The sequence below is a fragment of the Trachemys scripta genome, chromosome 10 (genome assembly GCF_013100865.1).
Source record: "Trachemys scripta elegans isolate TJP31775 chromosome 10, CAS_Tse_1.0, whole genome shotgun sequence".
NCBI classification, from domain to species: domain Eukaryota; kingdom Metazoa; phylum Chordata; order Testudines; family Emydidae; genus Trachemys; species Trachemys scripta.
Window position 1 is genome coordinate 77,827,819 of NC_048307.1, and position 25,331 is coordinate 77,853,149.

A 25,331-nucleotide genomic window follows, 5' to 3' on the forward strand; every position below is an offset into this window, starting at 1 on the left:
TATTAAATCTTTATAAAACAGTTACTCCCCAGCCTAACTGGTGATTTTAAAGTAAGACCACAGCAGCTGTATAAAAGTTTTGAAGAACTTACAGGACGGTTTCGAAGGAGAACTAGCTTGGTCACTCGAATGCGGACTTTAATTCCAAGGCTCTGGTGCTGAAACATATTGTACACCTGTCAAAATGCAACAGACAACAACATGTCAGAACAGCAAAAAGGAAAACGTTAACTAGAAGCAGATGAGGAATTAACCATGACCAAAAAGAGGATCCCCCCCCACTCATTAAAAAAAAAATAATAATAATAAATAATAATAATCAAAAAAGTTGCCTCAATCCAAAAACAAATGGCTCGCATTATTAAACAAAAATACAGAATTATAAAAGGAGGTACTGTAGTGCCGTTTCAACCCAGAATATATGGTAGATAGTAGCAGCTACAACTCTCAAACAAAATGTATTTTCCCTAAGGCACATCTTTTGGCTTCACCACACTGAACAATTTTTCACACATATCCTCCAGCAAGGTTTACCATCCAGGGTAGACCCCCCCAAAAAAAACCCAGACAAGTCCTTTAAAAAAAAAAAAAAAAAAAAAAAAAAAAAGAAGAAGAAGAAGAAGAAGAAGAAGAAGAAGAAAAGAACTAGTAACAATGTGCTTTAACAAGGGTAGCCAAAGGAAAAGATCTGCTGGAGAACAGAGGAAAGGAAATATATTCCAAAGGAACATTAAATAGAAACTAGAGATCTCAGAAATGCAAACACATGTTAAAAACTGGTAGCTAATACAGACTTTCAGCATTTAAAACGTCAGTGATATCTGAATGCAAAAGTGAAATAATGGTGTGTTTTAGACTTCAGGAAATAGAATGGAAAAGCAATTTCCCTGTGTTGTTTTCATATCTTATGTAAGAAAATAGTAATAAGTCAGGTTTCAGAGTAGCATAAGTGAGCATATAATGACACAAGCCTCGGGAAATACAAAAATAGTGCCGGAAACTACCTTACGGCTATCTCCAGATTTCACATTCCTGCTCAGATAGTGCACCTCATTTATAGGTTAGAACACCGAACTCTAATTGATCCCAGAATTACATTCCGCCCATTTCTCGATGTACAACTGCTTTGCCTAAACCACATCAAAAAAGGTGTAAGCGGGGAAATACATTATAAAGTATTTTAAACTTTTTATAACTTTGGGACAAATGCCACACTCCCTACTCAGGCAAAAAAAATCAAAACCACGGAAGAGACTTTTCTGAGTAACGACGACAAGATCAGGCCCTGTTTGTTACCTGGATCTCATCTGGTTGTAAATGTTATTCAGGCTACATACAGACAGATGGAAACTGGATCTTTTTTTTCTTCCTACGATGAAGCCACTACATGAACATATTTTGGGCGATCACATTTTCAAAACCCTAAATTTTCCCTAATCATGAAAGCACTCAAGTATGCACTTAAATTTATGCACATTCTTAAGTGCTTTCCTGAATAGGGAAGGATTTAAGATGGTGTTTAAATCAAGTGGTTTCTCAATCCGGGCCCAGACTGGAGCCAGCAGCTCCTGTGCTCTAATCCACATTCAGCCCTCTGACCTCCTGTATGATCTTGGTAAATCCACTTTCCTTTTCTATGGCCCTATTTACCCAATTGTAAAATTGCTGGTACTACTTACCTATCTTACACAAGTGTCTGACAATCTCTTAGGCCTGGTCCAAATGAACACTTATTTCATGGAAAGCTGGGGAGTAAATCTACCTCGCATTAGCTTGCCTCAGACTAACTGGCCATGGGGACCAAGGTGGCATGCACTAACAGTTCCCTTGCGCGCTTTGATCTACTCCCATTTCAAAGCACACCTGGGAACTTTCAGAGTGCAGCAGCAGGGACCACAGGTATCAAAGCTGGGTAGATTTATTTCCCAGCTTGACGTGAACTAAGTGTTCGTTTAGGCAAGTCCCGGATGTTTGAAAATGTAAAATGTTATGTTTATAGTATTAACATCCTTATTGTTAAATAAACTAAGGAATGAAGCCAGTGCTCCATCCACAGAGTGGGCAAGCTTATGCCCCAATCCGGCCAACTGGCTCAGCATGGGTGGACCCTGACGCCTGCATGGAGCCCCACGGACTTCAAGGGGGCTCTTCGTGGGCAGCAGATTTGCCTGCGTGGAGCCAGTTGCATGGGGCCTAGCAAACTATTCTGGGATTCATCAAGCTACTCAAACCCTGACCCCCATTCCCCTCCAAGATACCTCGATTTTTTTCCCAGTCAGCAATTTCAAATGTACCCCGGCTTGCCCTGCAATTTCAACATGTGGATCTCTACCCTCTGTGTCACAATTAAAAACAAACCATTTTGCAGTTTCTTTATCTGTATTGTTTAAACACATCTATAGATGTCCAAGTGAAAAGGTAAACTGTGCTGCATATAAGAGTAAGAGCATCCTCCTTCTTTCAACCTCCAAATACAAACAATCTGGCACAAGTGGTTGCCCTATCTAGACACTGTCAAAGAGCCCAACCACCAGGTTATCTAGGTTACAGAGACTTTATCATGGGATTTCCTTTCCACCTGCCCTCTGCTCGCTTCCACCACCCTCCGTCTGTCCTAAGTACATAGAAAATCCATCAACATTGGAGTCCAAAATCAAAATTCTGAACCCAGGAGGGCCAAGGGGATTAAAAATTAAGCAAAAAGTTCCAATGTGGTCACGCTAATTCCCTCTCACTGTAATTAATGTCTTATAATGTGTGGATTTAACATACTGGAACTTGCCCAATGCCATTGCATATTATGCGAACACTCTCTAATAATGCGGCTTGTACTTGCAGAACAAGACGAGGTACACCTTGGCAGCAGGAAGTATTGTTTCTAACATTCCAGCACTGACAGTTTGCCTCGTTTTGTAGGCACTGCAGTGTCATAGCCACTGTGTTCAGTCTGAGTAGTCCCACGAGTATGCTGACTTCAATGCCACAACATAAATTTATTAATGGGATTATATGACGGGGTAATCTGCAACAGCAGGTGACTGAACACGATGACCCAGGCAGTCCCTTGCGACACTATGTTCCGATCTCCAAGTAGATAGACCGATACCATCAAAAGGCTGGAGAGCACTGAAGATGGGGGCCATGCATTGTAGTAAATAATTATTAATGACGTCTGAAGCACAATTCTCAAAAAATCCTTCACAGTTGCCAGAGGAACAGGAATACCAAATACTCCTCATTTCAAAGGGAATCCCTCTTTTTGTTCCTCGGGGTTTAAACAGGGGTAGTAAACTCTGCCTAGGACGTCAGCACTGTGACTTACAGAACTGCAGTTCACCATAGAAAACATCACATTTTAAAATGCCAATATTCTCCCATTAGACAAGTTCGAATGTGGAGAGAGCGCATCTCCAGATGTCTTCCTCATTTGTTGTCCTTTGCCTCCTTCCGTTGTTAGGAAAAGGCCACGAGCAGAGGGCGGAAGGTGAAGTCTCATTTATCCATGAATGGGAGCAGTTCAACACTGCCAACAAGTAAACTCTCCTGTCAAAAATGCTCCAACACCCGGGGGCAAGTTCACAGGAAAACTGAACTCTGAATGGGACTTAGACTTGGCACTGCAGGGAGCACCATCATTATTTTTTACAGGTTAGTGCTTAAAAGAGAGGCAGGCGGTTCACACCAGCCACAGAAAGGCACAGTCCCTGACCAAAAGAGTTTACAATCTAAATCAGATTAAAGCTGCATTGGGACAGTAGGACATTTATAGGGAGTGATTCGGGGCACTGGATATTTTCTGTCTGCCTTCTTCTGAGCAGCCTGGCAATTCCATACTTTTCACCAGCCAAATGAGTACTGGGTGGATCTGTGCAGCCACCAGCTACATTTCCTTTGGGAAGTTCTAGCTTGTAGAAACTCAAATAAGATCAGTCCTTATATTATCACACTCTGACTCCAAAAAAAACCATCAAAAGCTCAGACCTGTGGATGGCTTTCCACTTTCTGTAGTGCTCACAGAGACACAAGGTATCAATAGCCTCCTCCCATTCTCCAAAATGTTCTTCTGCCAAAGTCAATACAATTCTTCTTAAGTCTTCTCTAGCCACAGCTGTTTGTGAACTCCATAGCAGTACGTGTCGGTTTAGACACCACCTATGCCATGGCTCACATCAAAAGGTCCCAGTGCACCAAACTACATGAAGGACACCAATAATTCAGTTATGAGTGCAGTTATGTATGCGACTCTCAGGACATGTGACATCAGCCAGTGAATCTTGGGTCTCAGAGCACTTAGTGCAAAAGTAAAACCTATGCTTTTATTTTAGGAGGCCTTTCGTCTCCTTAGCCTAGGTGGAAAAGCATGCCTACTTCAAACAAGGAATCTAGCCCAGCTGAAGTTTGCCAGCATGAAGGTGAAGCGATGACTGATTTCACTGGGTGACATTTCAATATCAGGATTGGAGTCAACCACTGAAGTTCTACACCATGCATGGAAACTCCCTCCACATACTCCTTCAGTTCATTTTTCTAGGGTAACACGGAATGCTAGGAAGATGTCTGAATGTTGCTGGCAGACTCTGATTTGCAATGAGTGTAATTTGATGAGGAGTCCATTGAAGGACCTCATTTGCCCAATTATTCAACCTAGAAGTATTACAAGTGGGCCTCAAGCTGGTGAGCTGGCTTATCAGGCTCCAGGAGCAGCCAGAAAATATTTCACTTGGGCTTCTTTGCCTTAAGGCAACATCCTAAAATACATACTTCACTCAGTGGACGTGGCACAACCAAGTAATGGTCTGTGATGGAGACCTTGTCATTGCACTTAGGGCAACATCTGAAGCTGCTGGATTGTTTGCTGCTCCCCCAAAACGTTAAATAAAGTGCACACACTGGTAAAAAAAAAAAAAATTCTCAACTGCACTGAGAACTATGGATATATCTATCCTCTGTAAAGAAAACCAATCCTAGCTAAAACACAGTAAGGACCTGTCCCAAATCAAAGGCCAGAAGGGACCACAGTGGGAGTCAGACCTGGCCCTAAATGAGGTCGCTGTGACACATAGTACCAATTTCCTTGGCATACTTTGGGTATCCAATCCCAGATGCTTTATGATAATGAGTTAAATGTAGGTACTCTACAGTGACCAAGCTGGCCGAGGAGGTAGCCAACATGTAGTCAACTTGGGCAAGTTAACCCATGTCCCCAAGTAAAGAATCCCATGGAATCCAAGTTTCTGTTTAAAATAAAATAATTAAAGTCTCTAGGCCTTTCCTATGGCAAGCATCACCTCTGCCTTCTTCACCCAGCCTTGAGGGGAACCACCATTAAACAACAGCGTCAAAGATGTTAACGCACAGTGTCTGACTGGCCATAGGCACAACAGGAGCCAATGGCTCTAAGCGAGAGGGTGGAGATAATTACAGTTGGGATATTGGGTTTCCTAGTGTGGAGATTCCCAAGTTTTCTCAGGGTGAGGAACATGTGTTAATACAGTGACTGACTCATGGGAACCTCCCTTCCCATTTGCGAAAACCCAGACCACCCTCCCTCCCACTTGCAACTGCCTCACACCCCTGAGGCCTCTGCATCCATTCCCGGCCTGGAAAAGTAAGAACATTTCCTGTATTTTTAGTGTCTTTTAATAAAATCAGGCCGTTTGGCACAAGGAGAGCCAACACCATGTAACCTGCCAGCTTTTTGCAGACCACCAGCAACTGTTCCATGGACCAACGATTAAGAACCACCATTCTAGGCTTTAACCATATAATTTCTGTCTCCAATTACAGAATTGCAAATATGGGGGGGGGGGAGGCACAGGAAGACATGGTTCCAGCAGCAGGGAGGGTTCTAAATCACTGACTTGAGGGCAAGTGATGAGAAGAGAGCACAGGGCTGGCTAAACGTCATGCCCATCCGCTGGCCCTGCTTATGGTGCCCCCCTTGGAGGGAGAACAAGCGACCAATCTGCTCTTTGCACTCTCTTGACTCACGCTCTGTGAGGAGTCATCAAAAGCACATAGGGAAGGGGGACAGTAAAGGGGAAAGCAGGTACGGAAACGAAGGAGGAACAGAGGAAAAGCAAGAGAGGAACAAAAGAATGAGACCTATGTCTCAAAGAAGTTGCTCCTTAAAGCAAATTACCTATTCAGAGCTTTGCTGCAACGTTCTCCCCACTCCCCTTACATATCGGCAACACTTCAAGGCTGGACCCTCAACCAGAGAATCACATCTCTGTCTCTCTCTCTCTCTCTCTCCAATGAGTCTCGTTTGCATCTAGTTCAGATTGTGAACTACCTGGGGCAGAAAGCAGGGCTCCACCTTTGTGTCTCGTTCAGCACCTGCCTCACTTTCTCCCTATTTCTTTGAAGGCATCAGGGATGTAAACGGAGTAAACGCCTGTTTGGCCCAATTTGTCCTGGCCTGCCGTCTCGTGCACAGAACACAGCCCAGACAGGCTGAACTTAAACTGAGAGGATCCAAACTCCACCAGAGTTCCCCTGGCTGGAAGGGCAGAGATAGAGGAGCGTGAACGCATGCATGAGATCGTTTGTTGTAGGCTCTGAACTTTACGAAGCCAGAGGATGGGTCGTGTGGCTTTTTTTAAAGCCCCGCATGCAAACAGCAGCTCCTGCATAGCCTTGGCTGTCAGACCACATTTATGAGTGAGAGTGTTAGCTAGGTTACCAAGGTTTTCCCTTACTTGTTTTGAAAAGTACCATGGGATCTCTTAACTCCCACCTAAAACTGAGCTTACAAACTACACTATAAAACATTAAAAAGAGAGAGATTCAACACTTTGCAAGGTTTACTTGATGTAAAGCTTTCTCAGAGCTGAGGGAGGATGTTCTTCCAGCCATCAGGGAAAAGGAACCTATGGACGATGGTGATGTATTTATACTCATTCCCTTCATGTCCCCAGCCCCCACCCCAAGGATCCAGATCATGACCTTAAGGACATGTGCCAGGTAGCCGAGTAGCCATGAGAACTCCTGAGTCTGCATATTCCAGCCAAAGGGCACAGAGATAGAGATCTGCATTTACGGTCTGTAGCTCTGAACAAACAACGTATAGTATTTTATGTGATTTTGCTACTACAAACGCATCTCAAAGAGAAATGCCAGAATGAACTGTGCACTTCAGAGTGCAAAAGAACACTACAGAGAATAAACCAGTTTTATTCCTAAAGGCCAACATAAAAACTTCTCCTCTTAATAACATTCAAGGAATCATTAACTTCATGTTACGGCTTGCTGCTTCAAGAGGCTTTTACATTAATCAAATGGCTTAGCAACAGCTGCAGGAGAATGAAGTATACACACTACAATTACTTATCCAGGCTGTATTCTGCCTCAAAGAGGGGCAAGTTCAAAACCTAACTGCAAATCAACGTTCTATCTAAATCCAAAAATGCACTTTCATTTTTTAATCTAAGTATGTCTTCAGGTTTATGAAACCAGAAGATTACAGAACAAAAGTACCTATTTAAATTACCATGCTATGGTTTTGGAAACCCTGACAGCTCTCTGCCCACCAAGCGAGAAATGCTTAAAGAATCAGTTTGAATTGTTTGCTTTTACAGTAAGTTCTGGAAAACTGTCAGAAGCCATCAGAACACCTCAGTGTAAGTGTTACTAGTTGAATAAAGTTACAGCTTCTGATTTCAGGTTTTAACCAATACATACCAACAAGATACCCCCAATACAAAAAATAATAATAATCCACATTTATCCATAAACACCGGGAAAAAATCAGAAATGGTTACTTGTATCTAAGGGTTTGTCTACATGGAGCAGAAATGCAGGCTATGGGGGTGTGATTTCTAAAGTGTTGTGCATTAATTGGTCTGTGAAGATCCGGCTAGTGTGCACTGAAGGTTCCCTTGTGTGCTTTAATGTAGTACTGTTTCTAATATTATAAACTACTCTAATGAGTAATATATTATATGCGTTACTCATTACTATATACAGAGAGGGGGGAAAAAAAAAAACAAAAAAACAATTTTTGATCATCCACATAAAACTCAAAAATTGCTAAAAATAAACTCCCCAAAATGAAATTAATAAACCCCCCAAAACAACAGACACCCTATGTATGGTCCTTCCTCAAAGCTCAGAGCACTGCTATTACTATTGACAGCTTAGCCTAATATTTTCAAGAGCAATTTATTTTGAAGGGATGAAGGGGAAAATAATAAAAACAAGAAAGAACAAAAAGAGGGGAAAATCTTTATGAGAAAGCAGCGTGTGCATCTCCTCAACAGGCTGCATCTGACCGGTCTCCAAAACGGCCACTGCTGTAAGCAGACTGCTAGAAACGTAGAGGAGTAGTAACAAGAAAAAGTCATAGTCTCATAGCTACAGAAACAGACATGAACCTGAATCTAGAAGGAGCTTTTTTTATGAAGCGAGAATAACACAGCACTTTACAAGTCCACAGACAAATCTTCAAAACAAGCAAAAGGATCTAAGGAGTTTCCACGGTAATGGAGAAAAATGCAAGATCAGATTAAACAAAAATGGGAGCAGACAGTGATGGACTGCCCGCATAGATGAGCAGTGCATTTTAAAGTGGGATTTGAAAAAGAAAGGCAGGACACTTGGCTTTGGGGAAGTCAGAGCATAGCGAGCGCACAAAAGAAGGTGTGAAGCTGAGAGTGGAAGAGGGAGACCTGGCAGTTAAGTCCGAGAATGCAAAGAGGAAAAACGGGAGGCAAGTAGAGCAGAAATGCAGTACAGGAACATTGTGCAAAGCCTTGAGGCCAAAGGGCTTTAAACTGACATGGAAAAGGAAGAAATCAGTGAAGAGATTCACCCAGATGAACATTGGCAAAGGAAGATAAATGTAGGAAGATCACATATAAGCAGAAACATGGGTCTTTATATTGTCAGTCACTAATGAAACGGGTCACTTATACATCCATCAATCCTAAACAGTTTAAGTCTTTCTAGGATTGGCTTGCTGGGAAGCCTCAGGTTTTCCCCTTACAATTCTGCTGACATTTTCATGTATCCGTGTCCCCTACACCAGTGTTTCCCTACACAAGCAACATCCCAAGTTTGGGAAAGCCCCCGGCGGTTCGCTGCTCCAGGCCAATGGGAGCTGTGGGAAGCGGCGCAGGTCGAGGGACGTACTGGCCGCCGCTTCCAGCAGCTCCCATTGGCCTGGAGCAGCGAACCGTGGCCAGTGGGAGCCACGATCGGCCAGACCTGCAGACGCGGCAGATAAACAAACCGGCCCGGCCCGCCGGGGGCTTTCCCTACACAAGCGGCGTCCCAAGGTTGGGGAAAAACTGCCCTCCACCATCCAATTTCAAAAATTCATTATGTACTTCAGGGCTGCATGTTTAGATGGTAGCATCCAACACCTACTTTATTGACTGGCTCATTTTTAATCCTATCATGAAGCAAGTTGGACTCTCCGATTGGTGAGGAAGATGTTGCCACACCTTTTGAGAAAATAAAGGAAGATTTCATTACAAGAGCAGCAACTTAAAAAAAACTGAACTCAAAGGTCTGGAGCTACGTTGGCTCCTAGTGATGTATTAAGAGAGCACCTTGAATGGAAAATCCTCCATGGCTTTGGAAAAGGTTGTTTTACAACTTCTACTATTGGATTTATTTAATAGACAAGCCTGTGCCTCTAGAACGGCATCTAGGAATAACAATAAATAATAACCCTGTCATCTTAAAAAAATATGTTGTCTGTTCAAAGTGCAGGATCAGAGAGTGCCATTAAAAACAGAGAATTAGCTATACATCATCCAGAGTTTGTCTCATTGCAGAAGGGTTTTGCTTTCATAGCTGTTTTATATATAAGATTCTTATTTACCAGCTGGGGCAATAAAATAGCATTTTGTAATGCTGACACTTTTCCCCAGAAACTCTTGTATCAAACAGATATTAAATGCTTTAAAGCAGATCACTTGATTTAAATAGAACATGCATTAATAAGCCCTTTTAATGCTTATTTTATGGTTTGACAGTAAGCGTAATGGCTTACAGCGACAAGTTAAATTAATAACCCCTGACCAGTAATGTCCTATTTGCTCAAATAAAAGCCTCAATGCCAAAATTAACATTCTGGTTTCTGTTAGAGGCAGCTCACCATTCTGCAGTATAACTGAACCAGCAGAGTCTAGATACTATGGGCAAATCCTATCCCCTGACCAATATCCAGAGAGCCCAACAGGCCACAGAAGTGGTGCTGAAGTGAGATCCAGGGACCGTGAGCACTACAGCCAGTGAGGTGTGATCCATATGGACATCTTCCACCCTATTTATATAGGAAAATATCTGGCTCCCATTTTCCACAGAAACATGCCACAAGCCCCTGTGAGGTGTGGCAGTGCTATTTTACAGATGGGGAACTGAGGCACACTGAGTCACTAAGTGACTTTCCTAAGGTCACACAGTCTGCGGTAGACCCTCGAATTCAACCCAGGTCCCCTGAGTGACAGTCCAGTGCCTTAATCACATAGATTCAAAGATTCTAGGACTGGAAGGGACCTCGAGAGGTCATCGAGTCCAGTCCCCTGCCCGCATGGTAGGACCAAATACTGTCTAGACCATCCCTGATAGACATTTATCTAACCTACTCTTAAATATCTCCAGAGATGGAGATTCCACAACCTCCCTAGGCAATTTATTCCATTGTTTAACCACCCTGACAGTTAGGAACTTTTTCCTAATGTCCCACCTAAACCTCCCTTGCTGCAGTTTAAGCCCATTGCTTCTTGTTCTATCCTTAGAGGCTAAGATGAACAAGTTTTCTCCCTCCTCCTTATGACACCCTTTTAGATACCTGAAAACTGCTATCATGTCCCCTCTCAGTCTTCTCTTTCCCAAACTAAACAAACCCAATTCTTTCATCTCTCCCCGCTCCTGAGATGACATTCTGGCCCCACTGAAGCTCATGGCAAACTCACATTGACTACAGGGGAACCAGGATTTCACCCCTGTATTTTTAATGAATGAGATTCAAGCAAGCTGATCCACCAGTCAACACCCTACGAGCTGATGTCACAAAGAGGCTCTGCTGCTACTCCTCCCCTCGGGCAGAGGAAAAACCTCATGGAAGTCATCTATGTACAACTCATTTATTTTGAGAAATCTGGATTTGGCCCTGAATCCCATCAATGAGAGCTGGAAGACAAAGAACATGATGATGCACAACCAGAATAATCACACCCAACCAATGTAAATGTATAGGTTTGCCTCAGACAAAAAGCAGCTTGAAAAACAGATCTGTTCAGAGAAACATATTTTCTACCCACCCCTTGCAAAGCTTGTGGGCGGAATTCAGGATAGGGGCGGTGTGGCATTGCGAAGAATAACCTTTCTGTGCTCCAAACTGAACACATCCTGAAATGCAACAATGCCATTTCATAATGAAGGGATGGTAAAGAACTGATCTGTCGAAAGAGCGCGTTTTCTATGAACCAAGCCAAATAAATACAGACACACAATGAAGCCTTGTTCAGTGAATAGTCTCACAACATGCTAGAAGTGAAATAATAATAATAAAAAAAAAGAGAGAGTCAGCTTGTTAAAGGAATAGATCAGTTAAATTCCCTGTGGGCTCAACCAGCCAAAGATTTCATAACACAATGGGGCCTCATTGAATCAGCACCTGTTAAAGGAACAACAGACCTGTTTAAAAAAAGGCCATTGCTGTGCAGTGAGGTTATGCATTGAGATGTGTCTCATTCAGCTCTTCATTTGCTGGGTTAGGTCTTGTGGATTACCATCAAGATTTTGTTTTCATTTTTTCCTGCCAGTTTGGTGCTCAAGAAAGGAGACAGATTGACAGCCCAAGAGGATGAAGTCTTGCTTTCTAGCTACAGAGCTGAAACAGCACAAGCATGAGGAGTGCAAGCTCCCATCACCCACTACTTCCTTGCTCACATGTCTCAATCCTGATCTGGAAGGACCCCGGCCATCTGTGAGTGGACAGTTCAGTGTCCACGGCCATTGCAGCCACTGACTCTTGGGAGCAAATTAGCACCAGCCGTGAGGGGTTTTGCCAATACCTATTAGCGGAGACTGAATTCTTAAGCCACCAGAACAGCTAGCAACTCTGAGTCACCAAACAGCCATACTTGATATGAATTAGCCACTTAGAGGTGAAAGGGTCTCTCCCCAATTCCTACTTCCCTGGCAGGATTAGTAGCTCGTTCTTGAGGTACAATTCCATCAGCTACGATGCGTTACCACATCTAGCATAGTGTGAACAATCCCATAGGGTTTGGCTGGATGCAGCCTCAAGCTTGCAATACAGGTGCTTGCAATTTGCAGCAAGGTCGCCAAACCTTTTGGTGGTAGGAGGCGGCAGATATGATCATTTAAAAAAAAAAAAAATCAATTGTACGAGATAAAACACGTCTCTCTAAAAGTCCAGATCCCTTATTGGGATAGCTCCATTGCCTTCAACTGTATTATTCCAGTATCACAGGGGTAGTCGTGTTAGCCTGTATCCACAAAAACAACGAGAAGTCTTATGCCCAAATAAGTCTGTTAGTCTTTAAGGTGCCACTGGACTCCTTGTTGTTTTGTACTATTCCAGTTTACCACTCCACTTTTCAAAAACAGATGCTCCATGGAAATCTTTAGGAACCCAGGAAGTGCCATGGCAGATCAGATCAGATGTCTATCTATGGCCAGTAATGGAATAATCTGTCCCAAGTGGAAAATTCCATTTCCCGTTGGGTTATTTTTGTGCTTTTTCTTTATATAGGAGTCCAAGACCCAAATTTCCAATTTGGATCCCAACTTCTCCATCATTAGAATCCTGGAATTTGATTTGGACCATTACAGAAACAGAGGAGATCTACAACATTTAGTTCCAGAACCAAACTCCGCAAAAGTCTGGATCTGGGATTTCGGTTCAGACTCCATCTCAAGTCCTCTTATCCCTCCTACTAAACAGGCATCGGCAGGGAAACAGCTTCTTAAAAGCTCCCCTACTCCTTGTTTCAACAACTAACATCAGAAGCTTCCTTGTTAGGCAACAAGCTGCCGTGAAAAGGGACTAGGACTTCAGCTGGAGAAGTCACCAGTAGCAAGACAACTCTGATGAAAGTATCTTTGTCAATGGTTTTAAGGAAAAATACCTAGTTATAGAGGATGAAGGAAGAGAAATGCACAATACACAATAAGCACAATGTTCCTACAAAAGAAAAGGGTGCAGAATTTTCCAAGCTCTTAAGGGAAAACATTTTCAGTGTGCATGTCAAATGAGATCACTGAGCGGTGCCCAAGTGAGAGCATTCCAATACTTTTATCACAAGTAGAAAGTTATGTCACATCCCTGCCCAGCTGTACTTTGTGGGTGTTATATACATTTACACGCACAATTATGAGCAACTCAGCTTGACTCAAGAGGGTTTTTGCAAGTGACTCAGATGTGAAATTCACAGAGGAAAACGGAGCAGGGTCCCAAAGCTGAAAGCACAAACAAGACAACTTGTAATCACCACAGACCAGGAACCAGTGAATTATCCCAGTTACTGTTTAGAAAATAAAAGCGCTTAGGGAAGCAATATTCTGAACACCTTACAAATCAGTGTGGGAACACAGCTTCTGCATGTCCAGCTGTTGAGAAGACAGTTATCAGATACCATGAATGGACACCCCAGACTTGGAGTGGAGAACGAGGTTTCCCTGGAAGAGATCAGTTCAACCTGAACTAGGATCTCAAACCAGTTTGATTTCCATAGGGCCAAGGAGGTTCAGATATGAATTTTCAGATTCACAATCACCCCTACAGCTCAGGTCAGACCTAAACACAGAAAAGGGGATGTTTTCCCAGATCTAGCTCAGATACTCTCAAAAGTTCACCAGTGTAAAATTCAAACTGGAGATCCGGTTCAGCCCTCAGCCTCAAAATGAACCCCACCCTGAGCACATTGTAGATCAGAACACTTGACTCATTCTCCAAGAACAAAGTGAATACGTACCATGTTCATAACGGTGAGGATGAACCTTTGGGCTGCCTCAGCACCATGGTATTGCACCATATCAGCATCAGCCACTACCAGGGTTTCTACTGTATACTCATTGGTGAGTCGGATGGCATTTCTTCGCTCTCTCCAGTCATTCACTGGTTTCATCTTCTTTTGTCTCTTCTTTTCTAGAAAATAAAGTAGATATTAAAGGCTCCTCTAGCTCTAGCAGGTAGCTCACAGTAACATATACCATACTGTAGCTGAGACTTCCCTCCAAATTCAGCCTGGATTGGCCTTTAATTAAATTTCCATGTGATCTGTCCATCAGTGGAACCAATCAGGAGTTTCCATTATAGATACAAATGCGCACACACAGTTATGCATGTATCAGACCATGAAAATCTATGAAAAGAGAGAAGGGGGGAAAAGATGGATGTACTGTAAAAGAGTGAATAAAAAAAAAAAAGCAAAATGTACAGAACAAGTTGCAGTTGAACCAGAAAAGGAATCGCCCTGTCGCAAGAACAGCAGAAACTGAAAATCCTGCTCCTAAACAAAAGCATCTGCACATTTTAATGGAACAAAATGAGTCACGGAAAGTCTGCTGAAGAAAGGTCACATAGGCCAGATTCAGGATGGGGCCGCATTAGACAACTATGGGATGAGTGCTGAATGACAATTTGGGGAATTTTCTCTATCTTCTACCCTCTGAAGGTTTTGTTTTAGCCAAAGAAGTTCTAAGAAACTCCTGGGGCTGCTGTTACGATTGGTGCACTTTAAAAATGCACGACATGAAATGTTATTTAGCCATTGGAACAGATTACCAAAGGATGTGGTAGATTCTCCATCACTTGGAGTCATTTTTTCCTTTAGAAAAAACCTGAGTTGCTGGGCTAGAAATCATTGGGTGAAATCTATAGCCTGAAATATGCATGAGGTTAGACTAGATGAACATAACGGTCCCTTTTGGCCTAAAATTCTACGGGTCTAAGAAAACCAGAACCATTTTGAGGGAGTCCCGAGATGAAGCAATTGTCAGCTACTATACAAGGAAAAATAAATACTAGATGGTGTGAACTTAATCACTTCAGTGAGGAAATTAAAGCAAAGGCCCAGTGACAAATACATGAATAAAACTGCCCCCTTCAAAGACGAGAAATGTTATACATTTCACAGCTCAGGGAGAGATGTGTAAAGCATCTGACGAATGAATAAGGGACAAGCTGGACACAGATGTGACGTTAAAGCTCTACTCCTCATTACAGTCAAAGTGTATTCAAATTTTCAGTTGTAAAATGAAAGAAAAGTAAACGAGTACCGAGAACCAATTTATTCTGCAATACGTAAGATACCAAATCCCAGTATTCACTGAAATTATTAGCACTTGTGCTTAGTACTAAGGGTGAAAAATATTGTAGTAAAGGTTCTGCGAACCCTGCTCATGTGAGTACTTCCACTACAATCATGGCACTACTTGTGGAATATGGGCACAATCCGCAGAGTAAAGTTCCCCATCAGGGTGGCAGAATCTGCCCGTACGTTCCCATACAAAGCATTGATAGAGTACATGTCTTATCTGACAATAAAGTGGACATAATTTTATTTCACACTGCAAATAAATCGAAGAGCAAGGGCATTCTAAAAACACACTGCCTTGCTTTCCAAAGCAGAGAGTTTTACTGTTTAGTTGTTGAGAGAAACCGATTTCTTCTGAGCACCTTCTATTGTGGGACTTGCCTGGGAAAGCAACGTTATGCAATGTGAAGATTCCGGTTTACAATGTTTATTCTATGATGCTGGTTTTCCAGAGTCTGTTTACTAGCTCTCTTACATAACTCAGCTTGAATTGCCCTACAGTACCAGTCTGGTAAATATGCTAGCATCCTAATAGTCCGTTTCCCCTGAATGAATCTGTTTTATTCAGGCGGCCAGACGCCAATGGTTGTTAAGCTTCCTCATGCCCACCTGAAACTGACACCAGCACTTCTGTTCATTCATACATTCATTCCATCTCATCAATGCACACATTCACACATGTTCATCCCAGCCTCGCTCACAGTTGTCTGGCAGTCATTCCAGCACTGCTCTGCGCAGGCTTTTGTCCCTTAGGCATCAACTGTCAGCACTTGGTGCATTTTTTTAAACTGAGAAAACAGCCATGACGTTCGATTTTTTTTTTTAAATGCACTTTGGAAATACCCTGTTGCAGATAACAAGATAGACAGGACTCTCTGTGTAAGCCAGAAGGGTTAATTATGTCTCCAGGTGCCCACAAATAATGAGGATCTACACGCTGCCGGCTAGGAGGAAAACAAGCCCTTCCAGAGGTTTGTAGTACCACAGACTGCACGGCAGTTACAGAAAACCATGCAATCATTACAAAGCTGCCCACAGAGGAGCAGAGCTGTACATTCTTGAGTGCCTGGGAAACGAAATAAAAATGGACTGACTGTGAATATTAGAAAGTAGGAGAGTTGAGCACCCCTTCAACTTGCCAGCACTGAAAGGGAGATGACTTCACTCAACTTCAGTGAATAAGCTTCTGTGTTCTCTCTGTCCGTCCACAGAGTCACTCGTCCTGAGCCGCAGCACCTTAGTGGTTAGCATATAAATATGTACGCTGGGCTGCAGGAGATTCATTCCATTAAAAACATTTCCAAGCGATAGTTGGCATTTCTGAACCACCTCCTGGTGAGTGGCATCTTACTGGGCAGCATTTCCCCAATAGAATCGAAGTCTTTGTAATTCCCTAATGAACTCAAGGGACAGATCTTAAGCTGGTGTGACACAGCCTAGCTCCACTGTGCTAGGCTGACTGACACCAGTTAAAAATCTGGCCCTAAGCCTTTAACACTGAAAGGAACATACCTTAGATCATTTTTAACTTCCCCCCTCTCAAATTAAACACACTCATTTTGAAGTGTGCTATAAATATAAATCACACAGCAGCGTGGGCCAGAGTCAAATGCAAGAACGTTTTTACACGGTTGCCATAAAATACAGCAGAAGCCAATACAGACTGCAGGAAGGATATGCAGTGCATTGGATTAGATTCATGCATTTTAACGCCAAAAGGGATCATTATGATCACCTAGTTTTGGTAGCCTGCATAGCACATGGCCAGAGATCCTCACCCAGTAATTTCTGCATCAAGCATTAGGTGGACAGATGGTTTTTGCAATAAAATTGCATTTAAAAGAACACTTGGACATTCCTGCATGTAGATGCAATGAGCCAGTTATAAGCAAATTTGTGTTTCAGGGAACCAAGTAAGGTAAGAAAGATCTTTCTCGAAGTCTATGGAATTAAAAAGCTTCCCAAACACACAGCTGAGAACTGAGGGGCTCATGTTTCACTCAGTGCAAGACAGGACATAGGACATAAAGAACGAAATCCAGATCACCTATGTACACCTGGAATCTACCTGTCTGGACAGCAGACGCCTTTCAGCACAAATACTGTATGTGCAGGGGGAATGCCTGACATTTAAAAAGGCACCACACCTAATTGCAAAGGATTTGGGTAATGTCCACTAGCTTTTTTCTGCCCTGCCTTTGGAAAGAGTCAAACCTTTCTCTTGCCATTTTAGATTCTCTCTCTATCAGCGTTTCTCCCTGAATTAGCAAGCCAGTAGTAAAAGTTCTTTGCTTCATAAAGTAAGCTAAGATCTAATCTCCTCCTACTGCTCCCCCAAAGCAAGTACACTTTTATATTACAGAGACAAGCCTCTTGGTGAAGCCTCCAGGGTCACCTAGCTGGAACAGAAGGGCATAATTCCTTGCACCAGCCTTGACACTATGCTGAAGTGGGGATTTAGAAGAGGGTCTCTCTGTTGCCTTTCCTCAAGGTTTCTACTGTGGAGAAGCAGTTTCAAGTTGCGCCAGTGGAGGTTGCTGAAGAGATGCTGAAACAGCACATGTGCTGGTCATGCCTCTTTCCAGCCAGCACCACCCACTTTTCCTGACCCACTGGTCTCCTGTGCTCTTTTCCCCCGCACACGTCTTGCAGATCTGAGCCAGGAATGACAAAATATTGTATAGCAGCCAGGTAGGGAAAATGCAGAGCTAGCAGCCCTGTTGGGTCCCAAAGATTTTCAGACTACCCGCTACAGCTGGAGGGGAAAAATCATACAGCTTGGTTATGCTGGGCGATCCTCTGCATCCCCAGACAAGCGGAATAGCTCTTTCGTGCAGGGAGCTGGCACTCATCCCAGCTGGCATTCTGAGGCCCTTCGCATCCAATGCCCACTTGTTCCTTGCTGGTGACACAACTATGATGCGGCTTTTGTGGAATTTTTAAATATTCCTTTAAGAACTTTCCCCCACACTTTGCTATTACTAAAGCCCTTCCTTTTTTAGGTGGTCATTCTTGCCTCGTAACCCAAAGTGACTGCTATTAATAGGGGCGGCACTGGACTTGAGTCAAGAAGTCTGAGCGTGGCAATGACTGAACTGTGAAAAATGCCTAAGCAAAAGAACAATAAAGTCAGAGCACTCACGGTTCTCACTGTTCACTCCGCTTTCTCACTCTTGGTGGAAAAGAAGCCACTCATGGGTCAAGGGAAAAGTATGCCCACTGCATTAGAGCACAACCTGAGCTCTCGGGGGCGAGGCTGGTGTCCGGGGGGGCATGCTACAATCACCTGCTCTGCTGCTCATCTGTCCTTCAGCGGTAGGTTTAGAAACTGGCTAAGGTTTGTAGATCCCACTTGCTGCATTCTTGTACAAGGTTGTGAAACTGCAGCTGTGCAAAAATTTGACCAATGTGTTTCTGGGGGTGGGCAGTCATGCAAACCTTTGGGAAGCCTCAATTTGCACAGAATCAACACCCTTCTCCCGGAAGTTCACTTGGGTTGGCCAACTTTAACAAGGTTTCCATCCACAACCTCAAACTCCTCATCACCTCTCCCTCCGCTCACCTTGAAACTCGGCTGACCTCACATAAGTTTGGGAATCTGGGCTCTTAAACTCACCAAGAACTTCCAATGCTAAATATATTAGGGGAAACAGAGGAATCAGCGTCAATCCACGAAGAGCTTTGATGGTCAATGGACAACTTAGAGCGATACCCTAATTTAGGGTAAAGCTAAGTAACGTAAACTGCTTTGCTCAAAGTTCTCTTTGCTCTGTACGATATTCATCGCTATACAAATGCCTTCTCCACCAGCTGGCTGAGGAAATTATGTTAGCATTTCCATACTCACACAGGGCCAACAGCTCCAAACTGGACTGTCACCGGACACCGCTGCTTCCACACAAGCAACCACTTTTGCCTGCATAACCGAGACAAGTCAGCATCTGTATGTTGAACTGGGGGAGTTAGATGTACAACTACCCCATCTGAATGCAAATGGAGTGTACACACCAACTGTCATGGATACAAACAGCTAAAAAGTGGGGACAAAAGATTAGAGACCACAGCTGAAAATCCACCCACAAATGTGTGTCTTGTACCCAATATAACTGGGATAACTTAGAGGTATCCAAAAAAACAAAACAAAAAACAAAACAAAACACTCTGAAACAAGCTAGTGCAGAGGGGTCTTGCCATCGTCCTATCTGAGGTATGAACCTTGAGTGGATTATCCTTCCATGAGCACATGAAATCCCAAACTAAAATAACATCAGCCATTCAAACACAGACTAAATGCTTAGTAGAATCTTCATCTGAACAAACAATTCTTACAAGTTTTGTGGTGCGCATGTTACGTGCTAGCGTGACAGCATTAAGGGCACCCCCATTGCTGGGCCTCACCCCTTTCGGCCCTCATGTATGTTGCTGTAGTGAAAACTACAGAATTTGGTGACCTTTCTATGACATATCATTTAAAAAGTGGGATACCAAAAGAATGGAAATCCAACTATTCCTTTAAAAGAGGATCAATTCTGAATTTAATACAATAGACACAGAAGGTATTTTTCAGGGCCATTCTCAGGTAGTCTAGACCCAAACTTTACATTAAATGAAAGTTTTCAGAATCTAATAGTAAAAAAAATAAAAATCCATTAAATAGTTTTTGACAACCATGTACCTACAAAAAGGTGGGGGTAAGAGGGAGTTTGTTTGGGTTTTACTTTCCCTGGCGGTGTTTGCAACCCAGAGAGTACAACGGCTGCTGCGCTTGAGGGCCAGGAGGTGAGGTTAACTAGAAACAAAAGGGAAATTTGCATGTCTAGGTTCACTTCCCAAGAAGAGGGAAAAGCAAAATTTAAACAAAGTACATGCGTGTTCCATTGTTAGACTGAATAATCTCACGGGGCTGCCAGAAACACAGCATAGGGTATTGATTTAAAGATACATGGATTTAACCTGAGCACGTTTCTCTTGCATCTTTCACTCTTGGTTTAGTTTCGATGGCAAAGCAGCTCTCAAATTGTGTATTGAACAACTTCTTCGAAAAAGCCCGACAGCTCAGTAGCACTGAGGTGAATGCACAAACGCCATGTGAATCAATGCCCTGGTTGCTAACCCCGGGTATCTAACTGCTGGCATTTATAAGCGAGAGAGATTCAGAGATGCTATGGATTCACTAAGCCCCCGTCTTAGGTTTCCAAAGAACTTGCCGTAGTTGGCAGAGCATTCAGTGAATATGTTACTACGCTGAACGGGATGCAGTACACATGCCACGCTAAAGAAGGCATCACAGGAAGGCTGTTACAGTGCGCAGGCTGATACAGAGGTGTGAATTCCAATTTCACTGCAGATGTTCTACCACACTGGACCTGATCCAAAGGTCATGGATGTCAATGGAAAGATTCCCACTGCTTCCCCTGGGCTTTCTATCAGGCCCTCTGCATGTCAGCTACCTTGCAGCTGCAGGTTTCACATACAGAGGAACAGAGTTAGATTTTTTTTTTCTTCAAAAACCACAGCAATCCTGAAGAGAAAGTACATTAAACGCCAGAGATTTTCCTCCCTGCTCCACTCCTGACAAGTGCTTCCTTGGCACCTTTCCTCCCGCTGGAAAGGAAGCTAAGTAACTGTTTCTGGACCTACTGTGTGTACTGAGACAGGGGCACCCCCTCGCCCAGAATTAAAAGGGCCGCCCCCTCAACCGTGGAACCACTGAACCCAAGCCACTATTGAAATCTTGGGGCAACAAATGAACAAACCGGAACAGGAGTCAGGGGCAAAGGCTGAAAATCAGGGAACCGTAAGGGGACGCTGAGCAGAGACCCGACAGGAGGTACGAGGTAAGGAGACGGACGAGGAGATACGAGGGGTCGCAGGCTTCGACCTCGGGCCCACGGGTTCGCAGGCAGGGTTCAGACCCTGGCCCTCACCCAGCAGCTCACCTGAACCAGTGGAGAAGTAAGCCAGCGAAGCTCTAGCTTGCAAAGGGCCCCACCCACAAAGCTCCTGACTGGGGGAGATGTCCAGTCCCACCGGCTGGTTGGGACGCTCTACTTAAACCGAAAAGAGGCGCAGGAAGAGGTCTGAGCAACTAGATGAATCCTTGCCTGGCTGTGACTGTGGATGCGGCCTACTTGACTGACTCCTGAGCCCTGTCTCCCTTCCTGGTTCCTGTCCTCCTTATCCCAGACCTCCATCTGCTCCCAGTTCCTGCCTCGCTCCGACACTCTACCCCGACTCCAGCTTCGGCTCCGACCTTCGGCTCGGCACCTTGCTCTGACCCCGGCTCTGGTGCTAGGCTCCTGACTAACCGCTAGGCCTGACCACCAACAGCCTGTCCTTAAAGGAGGTTTTGCAACTCGGTGGGACCATGGATGGGGTGTCCATGGAGGAGGTGCAGGGAAAATGCAGCCAGAACCTCAGCAGGAGGTGAACTCTACTTAGACACACGGCCGGGTCTCTCTCCCTCCCACTGTGGAAAGCGGACACTAACAGCCATTCCGAAAAAATCCTCAGACACTGCTGTAGGAGCTGGCAGAGCCCGTGCCTGCCTCCCAATGGAACATGGAGTCCTCGTCACCTCTGCCACGCACACACTCGGCGCAAACTGCAGGCGGACGCTTCGCAGAGTCACATGGCTAGCAGCAGCCAACAAGGCGAGGTTTAACAATCATCGTTCATCCTTCATCAATATCATTTCCGGTGCATCATTTCCCATACAAACTGAAGAGTTTGTTGGTTATGTTGTGCCTGGAGTCCCCTCTGCTCGTGTAGAAGGCAGCAGAAGGAAATTCCCTCTGGGAAATGATACACAATGCAGGTCAAACTGATCACCCTTCCCCCCCACCCACCTGTTACCTCTCCTGTTTGTGAAAGAACAGGGCTGGGGGGGGAAGAGGGGAAGAAACACAGCACCTACACAACTCTCCGTTTTAATTCTGCTCTCTGTCACAGGTCTGGTACCAGGTGATTTGTGTATTCACGCTAGGCAGAGTAAGCAATTTATTCTTCAAAGTGTCACACAGCCTCGACTCTTGCTCGACTCCAGTGGCAGCTAAGGACACTTGGCAATTTGCAGGATTAGGCCTTAGGAGAATAGATCACTACATCTCCCCCACCAAAAACATCAAAAGCTATTACTTTTCTTTATACAGCAATTTTCAGCACAAGTCACTTCACAAAGGTATCCTCATTTGTACAGCACTTTGGGGGAGATACACGTCACTTCACTGGCTACTGGCTGAGGGGGAAGATGGCGGCACCCAAGAGTTTGTGACAGGAAGTAATGGACTCTGCAACCCATTTTCAAGCTGCAAAAGAAATTTTCTTGAGAGACTCTGATTACCCAAGTTGGAATGTAGCCAGCACCCCAAAGCCAACACCCTTACTCTTGTCAAAATGCCATTCATCTCCAGCAACATGTGATCAGGCCCTCGTCCTCATGACTTATCTAAAGGACAGCACCTCGGTAAGCACAATGCCCCCTGATATCTTATTGGATCAATGGTCCAACAGAGGCTTAAAGGAAAGGTTGCAAATGCCTGAATTACCACCACCACTTCTTCCTATGCCACCAGGGTTTTCTTCGGAGGTCTCAATCCAACAAGAAACACAGCCTACCTTATAAGATCCCAGCCAGAGGAGGCGTATTAAAATTAATACGGAGCAGCAGCATCGTCTAGTGGACAACTATTCCTAGCTGAGTGACCTGAGGCAAGTCACTTCTCGTCTCCGTGCCTCAGTTCCCCCTCCCACTCATCGTCTGTGCTATCCAATTGGATTGTAAATTGTTTGGGGGCAGAGGTGGCGTCGGTCACTGCACAAACATGCAGTAAGAGACAATCTTGCCTGGAGCCTTTTGGGAGCTACTAGAACACACACAAATAACAAAGTTTGATCCGCTGGGAGCGTATAGCCTATGAAACGTCAAACCTAGGCATCTGATACGTGAAGAATTTAGTTCAATAACAAATAAACAATATACCTGCACAGGCCTTTGCAGCCAGGGATCTCAAAGTGCTCAACTAATATTAACATGCAATGAAAAATTACCACAAAAATGACATCACGGGGTTCCAGGTTTATTTTGTCTTAGTGAGTCTTCAGCAAACATGCTTAGTTTAACCAAGAGTCTTTTTGCGAATGTCAGCCCGACAAACGCAGTCTGAGCTCTTACAGCCGACCTATTATCACTCCTGGTGGGGCTGAGAGAGCCAGAAGAGATTCCACCCAACCAGGGGCTACACATCTATTGAGGGCAGAGTGTGGTCCCCTGGACTGGCACTCTGCCACCCTGCTATCGCCCCTGGAGCTACAGCGATAGAACTGAAAGCCCTGCGCGTGAAACTTAAACACTTCTGCACAAGCCAGAAGTGAATCCCCATAACAGTGCCGGCTCTGCAGCACTAGCGGAATAGTTATTTTTAATCCCTAATGTAAGCAGATCTGTAGGATTACACAGGCAGCAGATCGGCTGAGAAAGAAGCTGCCAACTTATGAAGGCACTTTCCAGAGCCAATTTAAGCTTCACAACACCCCTGCCAGCTCCGTATTATTCGCCCCATTTTACAAATAAGGAAATTGGGCCTCAGAGAGAGAGGTTAAGCTCCAAATTTTCAAAATGGCCTTTGATTTGGAGTGCCTCTGTTTTGGGGTGCCCAATATTAGATAGCTGGGGGGGCCCGGCACCTATAGCTCCAAACAACAACGAAATCTGCAGCTGTTAAGATCCTTAGGGGTGTGGGGGGGGAAATCACCTCAGAGGCGTTCTAGCATTGGCCACTCAAAAATAGAGGTGCCCAAGATTAGCCCAAGTGATCTGCTGTAGGTCACGAGTCAATGGCCTAGCTGGGACTAGAACCCAGGAGAATCCTGATTCCCAGTCCCTGGCTCTATTCCCTAGGTGTGATGCTTTTGTTATGATTAACAGAAATCTTTCTTCAACTAAAATCCTAAGCAATATCTAAGTAGCTTCCTACAATCCACCTGACTGCCTTCTTCTTCAGAGGGACAATAGGAGGAACAGCAGCATCCTGAAATAAAGGACTAGGTCACCCAACTTTTTAGCTCATTAGCACCTGCCAGTTTAAATTTTGTTAAGCTACAAAGGAATCTCACACTAACTTTTACTAGGAGCTGAACAAGGGAGTAGAACAGCTCTACTCTGACCAGATCCCCAGCGGGTGGGAAAGAATCTACACCGTGCTTATATTTGGATGCCATCTGTTTGGTTCTCTTTTGCACTTGGCCAGTGAGGGACAAGAACGCAGGGCCACTCCCTGCTCTGCATTATAACTGCTGTACTTGTGCTCAGAGTTTCACACAGCATGGATCAGTGCTGTCGTCACCTACACCACAGCTAATGGAAAAGAAACACTCCCAAACCAGTGGTGAAATGGTCCTAAGGCTGATATTTACCAACAAGAAGAGGTCTCTGACTTGATGTTAGTTCAGCTCCAAAATTGCTATTCAGAAAGCTAGGGCTATCCATCAGGTTTGCAGGATCTGGTTAGTGCTAATGTAAATGCTTTTAATGCCTGCAAACGTAATTAAATTACACCCTCAGCACTGCTTATTGTTGAAATCTTCTTTTTAATATTTCAGCAGAGGCTTCCTAATATGGGCTAACACAGGTTGCATTACATCTCTCTATTTTTAGTACACTTGGTTTTTTGGCCATAACAACTGCTACTTCAGACCAAGTCAAACCTGCAGAGAAAACACAGCTAAGAGACAATGATTAAAGATGGGGAAATTCATCATACGACTAACACAATTTATACCTGTTTGAGGACAATGGTCCACACATTTGATGCCTGAAAACTAGCACCTATTTAAACTATTACCAGCGCTGTTCAATTGGATTGCAAGAAACTGAAGGCGAGAAGAAACCCCATTGTTATTTTGTGAATACGAATATGTTGATTTTCTTTGTTTTTCCTCTTATTTGCTGCTCTCCACGCAGCACATTTGCAGGCATTACATGAAATCTGTCGTTCATTTAGCTGAACAATGAGCTTTAAGACAGACTTGCAT

The 25,331-nt window shown here is 44.0% G+C and overlaps 1 protein-coding gene across 1 annotated transcript in view; it reads right to left on the bottom strand.

The window, feature by feature from the left end:
• The window catches only part of ADAMTS17 (ADAM metallopeptidase with thrombospondin type 1 motif 17), a gene marked incomplete in the record, with an annotated part of 265,113 nt that overhangs the window by 214,833 nt on the left and 24,949 nt on the right, over positions 1-25,331 (bottom strand). The window contains 2 exon segments of the mRNA XM_034784572.1: positions 93-176; positions 13,956-14,128. Of these exon segments, the coding sequence (XP_034640463.1) occupies positions 93-176; positions 13,956-14,128 (257 nt within the window).